General features: G+C 30.4%; 1 protein-coding gene across 1 annotated transcript; it reads left to right on the top strand.

The window, feature by feature from the left end:
• On the top strand, nucleotides 2,821-4,524 carry LOC109357517 (probable 6-phosphogluconolactonase 4, chloroplastic). The gene is made up of 3 exons (XM_019601521.1): nucleotides 2,821-3,237; nucleotides 3,447-3,582; nucleotides 3,873-4,524. Exons 1-3 carry the CDS (start codon nucleotides 2,876-2,878, stop codon nucleotides 4,341-4,343), a joined length of 969 nt encoding a protein of 322 aa, XP_019457066.1. The 5' UTR covers nucleotides 2,821-2,875; the 3' UTR covers nucleotides 4,344-4,524.

Here is a 7,799-nt window from a genome sequence, read left to right as displayed (position 1 = left end):
AGAATTGGTTATACAACAAATACCTCATTAGTGAGGGAGATAAATTATTACATGATATGACTCATGCCATATTGACATCATTTATTTTGAATAATTTTATGTAATTAATATATGGATAATGACAAAAAATTGATTTGGACCATTGTATTCAATTATGTAATAATTTCTTCTGTTGCTTAGTTGCAAAAATTTTCCCACGTTATTGAAAATTCTTTTTTCTTGAATACTACACATATCAACTACTGATCTATTCCATTTTTGTTTAAAAAATTAATTATTTATGCAAAAAACTATGACCATTCGAATTAATACATTCATTATTTTTAATTTTTTTTTTACATTATAAAGTAAAAATTGAGAAATTGAAGTAATCTACTTATTTGTATATGTTATCTCATTAATCAGATAAGAGTAAAGTTATAAAAATAGTATTTAATGTAGTGTTGATTTTTACTTAACTATTGCAACTTTGCAAGATAACCCAGGCTTGTTATTGCAAACTGAAGAAATGGGCTCTTGCTAAGTTTAAGTGGCCCATATGTGATGTGAAGTATCAGGTCTTTTTAAATAATAACCGCGAAAGTAGTACTATGAACTAGGAAAAAGTGATGTCCGATTTTTTTAAAAGAAAATGGATAACTTGGGTGGATATATAATGTACATGGATTGTTTAAATACTAAATAGTTATTCAGTTGTATACTCTGTTTATTTTCTGATAAAAAAATTTGGAACTTTGATTACAAAATTTACTACATCCACTATACTTAGTTTGCTTATATTGACTATTTGAACTAATTAGGTATGAACTTTGTTATGTATTAATAATCTATTTAAGCTAAGATGCTGAAATATGTATTTTGAATGAAGTTTGCTTGAATTATTAATCTTAGCTTCCATCTTCCCCAATCTTAAAAACCTAAAGTCAAACTTGAATATCATGAGTTAAAAAAATGAATCTTATCTCGATTTAAATTAGATTTTGGATTTCTCAGAGTTGACATGGATCTCACTTCAGCCTTTGATACAAACATATATATAGGTGTATTTGTAAAACCTTATTAATCTCAACTTTACTAATATATACACAAATATATAAGTGAGGTTAAAGTGGGTTGAGGATGAATATCATCAAACTCGAACCCAAACTCACACAAAATGGATTTTCTCTGTCAACCTGTACTGTGTTTGGACATTTACCTACATGTTTGGGTTGTATTATCATTCCTAACAATCAAGCTATAATCTTATTAGGTGGAGTCAATATATTAAATATACAATGATAGAAACTAAATCATATAAAATACAAGGTGTTAATAATTTTACAATAAAATAGATAATTTTGATGTTATTTGTGAAAATGTCACATAACAACACAATCCACATTAAACAATTCATCATTTGTTATGTTGTACTGACAAAAGAGTGAAATCATATTTAAGAAAGGATTATTAGAATAATCAATTATTATATGATAATTTGTTATGTTAAGGACATGTGTAATGCTAGATGTTTAAAGCACAACATGCATGTCACATATAGATTAGTTTGACTAATCTTATTTAATTAGAATGTAAAACTGTACCACATCAGCTAATGTTTCACCTTTTGTTTTACTGTATAAATATGTAATATATGTAAAGGAATATATGTATGTAAGAAAGCAAGAAGATTGAAAAAGAAAGTGTAGTGTAGTGTTTCACGTGAGAAATAAATTATTGTGTTCTACAACGATTAGAGGTGAATTATATTAAAACAATTAAGAAAGCGTGATGCAAAATGGTCAGAGATGTTAAAAGAACAAACTCTTAAAGTTTGATGCCAAGAGAAGAATGGTCTGATGTTAAAAGAAACTCTAGAAATAATATCATAGACAGTTAAGAAAGTGTGTTGCCAAAAGAAGAATGGTCTAATGTTAAAAGAAATTCCAGTTTCATTTTCATACCCTTTAAGTCATTGGTCATAATAAAGAATGTTCTTTATTTGTTTTTACTCAGTATCTTCTGTCAAACTCTTGGGCCTGTTTTTTGTCACCGAGGAACACGTGAAAGCTTATTTATCAATTCCTTAAATTTAATCCAGAATAGCATTTTAGATATACACACATATCTCAATCTCAAATTCTCCCACTAAAGTATTTGATTTTTCAGAGTTATTTGTGTTATTATGAGCTTTCGAGTATATAGACCCTGGAAATTGCCCTATTAATCTTATAAGATACAGTGTCTGTCAACAATTCATATCCATTAGGACATTAATTTTATAAAAATCTGTAATAGCCAACATGCTTGATAAGGGGACACAACATCACATTCTATGTGTAATATCAAATCAATTATGAACGTTTGAAAATACTTAAGTTGAGAGTATATACTTATATATTTTCTTATGATGATAGGTCTAACAAAAAATACAAAGAGACATCACTTTAGAACATGTTTTGTCATTTTATAAACAAATAATAAAAAAAAAATATGATATTTCAAATTTTCCTAAAACTTATTCTCCTTAATCATCATTAAAAAGATAATATTTGACTGAGGTTCTCTAACTTAACAGAACACCTCTACAGAAAAGAGGTGTTAGTGCTACTTAATATTTTAACTCTTATTCTATTATTTCTTTTACTTATGATGTAAAAAAAGATGGTAAACAAAGTAGTAAATTAGAAATTTGTTTATTTGATATCCTCAATCATAAATAGGATTGTGTTTACTTTTTGCTATTTGATTGCTTAAAAAACTGACATAAGTATCCATACCTTGCTTCTAACATTTATAAAAGAATCAAAGCAAATCCATATAAATAAGGATGATCAACAACCAAATGATATGCATGTTCCAAACTTTGTACTCAACTAAGTGTATCTAATTACCAATGGCCACTTCCACACTCTTCTCTCTCTCATGCACTCCCCAAAGTAGATTACTTACAAAGCAGGGTTCACACCCTATATCCTCAACCATGCCATTTTTGTCATCCAAAGTTGGACAAAAACACCTTTACCATCCCCTAAGACACAATGGGATTTCTCCAATTCCCATGAACCCTAGGAGAACTCATGTTGGTGGCTCAGTGTCAGTTAAGGCATCATTGAACAACAATGATGTTGAGGTGTTCTCTAAGGAGCATCTTGCTGTGTCTTTGGCCAAATATGTTTCTGGTATCTCTAATAAGTTCATCAGAGAAAAAGGATGCTTCACTGTTGTTTTGTCTGGTGGGTCTGTCAAGTACCTCAAGTGAGTATACACTAAACAACATGAGTGTTTCACTGTTCCATTTTTTTTCGTATCAACTTTGCACAGGAATTGAGTTAAAAATTTAAAGCAGATAAAACTTTTCCCATTTTTAATGCCACATGTTATAAGGTCAGTATATGTGAGGCATTGTATAGTTTGTTATTTGGGAAAGTTAAGCAATTATTAATTTGTCTATGTTACAATCTCAGGAAGCTTGTGGACTCTCCATATTATGACCAAATTGAGTGGTCTAAGTGGCATATATTTTGGGCTGATGAGAAAGTGGTGCCAATTACTCATGTAGATAGCAACTACAAGCATGCTTATGATGGATTTATCTCCAAGGTAAAAATACTAATCTCCATCTCAATTTCCCTTTATTTATCTCATAGCCTCTAATCCATGCTCCATTGAACAAGCAAGTAGAATGGTGAATAGTTTTTACCTTCTTAGTTGAGACTTACATATTACTTTACAATTTTATACATTTCTTCGCATATTCATATTAATAAAAAGATATTAATGATGACTAGAAGTCTAGAGCAACACCAACATATATAATTTCAACACTATGTTTAACACATTCATTATGTAAAATTCATGTGGCCCTATTAATTTATGGTTCTGTATGGTAGGTGCCAATTCCTTCTCACCAAATAAACACCATTGATGATGCCTTACCAGCTGATGGAGTAGCTGATGTTTATGAAACAAGTCTGAGACGCTTGGTTGAAAGGAAAGTGATAACTACATCATCAGAAACTGGTTTTCCAAAATTTGATCTCATGCTACTTGACATGGGTCCTGATGGCAATGTTGCTGATCTCTACCCAGGGTACCCAGAAGTGAATGAGACTAGAAAATGGGTCACCTTCCTCAAGAATGCACCCAAACCACCACCAGAAAGGATTACATTTACCTTGCCAGTGATTAATTCTGCTTCAAACATAGCAATGGTTGTTACTGGTGCTGGTAAAGCTGATGCAGTGTATTCTGCACTGGTGAAAGGTCCTAGTAATGGTAAACTTCCTATTCATTTGGTTTCACCAGAAGGAGAGATTAAATGGTTCTTGGACAAGGGTGCAGCTTCAAGGTTGTACAGGTAGATCCAAGTTGTTTGCTGAAGTTATACATTCACACTGCTGCATGAGAAAATAAGGCATGAGATGGGAGTGATATGGCCATGATTAATTCATATTAATGTATGTTTTTTCGATATCAAGTTATACTATTGTCTGGTTTGTAAGACACTATAATATGCTTGCAATAATGGGCATTTTCTTTTTTCTAATGTAATTGTGTTTATGTATCCTAAAAATTATGGTTCAATAAAATATGTTGTGAATTTAGTGAAATACCAATTATAGGATCTTGAATATCATGATTCTTATACATATATAAAATAAAAGTTGCAATGTTATACCTGAATTCATGTTCCTGGTGTTCATTTGATATACGTTTCTGATAGAGGTTTGAGGTTTTGTGGTATGATGGTTTTCTTCAACCAAATCTCTAATTCCTCTTGAGACTTGCATTTTCACTCTGATGGGGAGATGAGAAAACTGAATTTGATTTGGTGGGTTGAGGTTATGCGTTAGCTTATAGAGTTCTCATTATACCATGAGTTAACCTGATGTGTATCAACCCATTAAACACATATCATTTATCAACTTTTAGAAATCTTAGGGGCAAGTAATTAGATCAAATAATTGATATCATTGTATCAAATATATGATGTTCACCTTAATTAGAAATTAAAAATTTCTAAAAAAATAATTATATTTATTTATATAATAATATTCTTAAAAGATGGTCAATTTTTGTTGTTTACTTTTAGTATTTTTTTTTATAAAAGATGGAGAGAAAAGTTACATCTACAAAAGGGTGAAGTGGCGCTCCTTGCATAAAATGAATAAATAAAAAAAATACAATTTGTCACACTAACATTCCAAAAATCATGTCCTATAATTAAAATGTTGTAACTATTTTTTTTTTTTAAATGTTGTAACTATTAATATAATTAAGGATTAAAGAATGAGAAAAAAATATATACATACACATTTTATGAGTTTTATATATTGTTAGTGTATCATCAATCATTCATGTTTAATCGTTAGTCATTGGTTCTTAAAAAAATTGAAACTAATGGTGAATAATACAATAGGTGCCTATAAATCTTTACATTAACAATGTATAGATATTACACTTTTAGCCTTCATTTGGTAGGAGAGAAATTTAAGAAAAATATCTTATTTTTCTCCTTTGGTTAAGGAGAGAATTTAAGAAGTTAGAATAAAAAAGAAAGTGAGATCCACCAACAAAAATTCTTCTCTAGAAGAGAAAATGAGGAGGAAGAATGAAAGAGTAAAATTACATTTTTGTTTTTTTTTATACAACTAAACAACACAAAATTTCACTCTATTTCTCATGTTTTTCTCTATTTTCATTCTCTTTCTTCCATATTTATCTCTTCTTACTTTCTTCCATATTTATCACTTCTTATTTTCTTCCCTCAAACCAAATGAAGCATTAAAGAATGTGATAATGACATAATATAATATCAAAAATGTATCACTTGAACCAACACTTATTAATAATATAATGTTATTTAAAATTGTATTATCGTATGTCATTCTTTTTTATAAGCAAATGTAACGTTTTTCTAACAAGAAGCAATGTGTAAAGTATTATAACACTATATATAAATCGATTTTTTAATAAGGAAAAAATTGATTAAGAAGACAGAAAGGCTGTCAATCCATATACAATATAGACAAATATTAACAATTGTTATTACAAAGATGTTGAATATAAGAGCAAAGACTAATACACCAATCAACAAAAACAACACTAGTAACACCATTATTATGACAAAACCCAGTCGAAGATGGAACCTGTATGAAATCCATAATTTGGATATAATTAGCCTCCTTAATAGAGAAAGTTGCATCCCTTTCTATCAACCAAATAGAACACAAAATTGCAAACCAAAACATTCTCCACCACTTCCTAATTTTCAAAGATTTACAAAATGAGTCATGCAACTCCAACAAGTCAACTGTAGTGTTTGGAATTTGTGGAGAGTTTTGTAGCCAGGAATATAGGCCAAACATTAGAAGCAAAAACACAAGAATGAGAAGATGATCTAAAGACTGTAGTTGATCCCTACAAAAAAAATACACTTCAATTTCTCTCTATTGACAATAATGCTCCTTTTAATGAAGCTTCTCCTTTATGGCCAACCTCCTTTTCAAAAACTTTCCAAATAAAACAATAGACCTTTAAAGAAATACATAATATCGGGCTTATATTGAAATGACTATAGTAGAATTCGGATCAACTTTATACAAGTCATGGATTTAATCATATCAGAACTTGAGATAGTTCAACTTTACAATAGGGTCAAGGAGGTATAATTTTGCCCAATGGTACATCCATTCTTGATCTTGCATTCTTACAACTATGCAATCTACTTTGTTTGTTTATTTGGTTCCATCTTTTATATATGGTTGAATAGCCATTATCTTCTTTAATATAGCAGTTCTTTTTGCTTAGCATATATATATATATATATATATAAACATAAATAAAAGCCATCATATGTCATTATATTACACTTTGCTAACATTTACCCTGATGGTTTAGGATCCTAATTAAAGAACCTAAAAATGTAAATTAAGTCTACTCTAAACAACAGCTATTTTGAAACTTAAAAATGCAATGCATGGAGAAAGATGGAAGAGGAGAAATCACACTTTCAATCTAATTCTCTTATCTCTTCAGAAAACATTCAACACAAAATATCCCATGATCCATTTTGAAGTAACAAAATAACCCTATTTGTTGTGCAATGACTCATATCTCTAGATAACAACAATACAAGTTATGAGTTTGGGCTGATGTAAAAGGGTTGGGTAGAGGGCTATATATTTATGTTATGTAAACCTAATGTAACAAGGAGAAAAATAGTTAAACACTAATCATAATTCTCTAATAATATATAGTGGTAGCCGCCCAACGCTCCCGAGGATGTAGGCACAATTTGATTGTTATTCTCTTGTCTATGTACTCTTTACTATTTGATTGTTCGCTTGTTCCCAACAATTGGTATCAGATGACTCTTAACCCAGGTGCCAAATTCGAGGTGGAGAAGTTCGATGAAACTGGTAATTTCGGATTGTGGCAAAGGAGGGTTAAGGATGTGTTGGCTCAACAAGGTCTATCAAAGGCGTTGCATGAGAATAAACCAGAGGATATGGATCAACTGGATTAGGAATAGTTGAAGGAGAAGGCTGCGGGAACCATATGGATTTGTCTATCAGATGAGGTGATCTATCATGTTATGGATTTGACGTCACCAATAGAGGTATGAGATACATTAGAGAAGCGGTTCATGTCCAAGTCTCTAACAAATAAGTTGTATTTGAAATAGAGACTTTATGGCCTGAAGATGCAGGAAGGTGTTGATTTGCAGCAACATCTCAACAATTTTAATCAAGTGATCAATGACTTGCAGAAACTTGATGTGAAGGTTGATGATGAGGACAAAACAATAATATTAT

Source organism: Lupinus angustifolius, chromosome LG09, assembly GCF_001865875.1.
Source record: "Lupinus angustifolius cultivar Tanjil chromosome LG09, LupAngTanjil_v1.0, whole genome shotgun sequence".
NCBI lineage: Eukaryota > Viridiplantae > Streptophyta > Magnoliopsida > Fabales > Fabaceae > Lupinus > Lupinus angustifolius.
The sequence above is the reverse complement of the archived record's forward strand: the minus strand, read 5'-3'. Positions and strand labels throughout refer to the sequence as shown.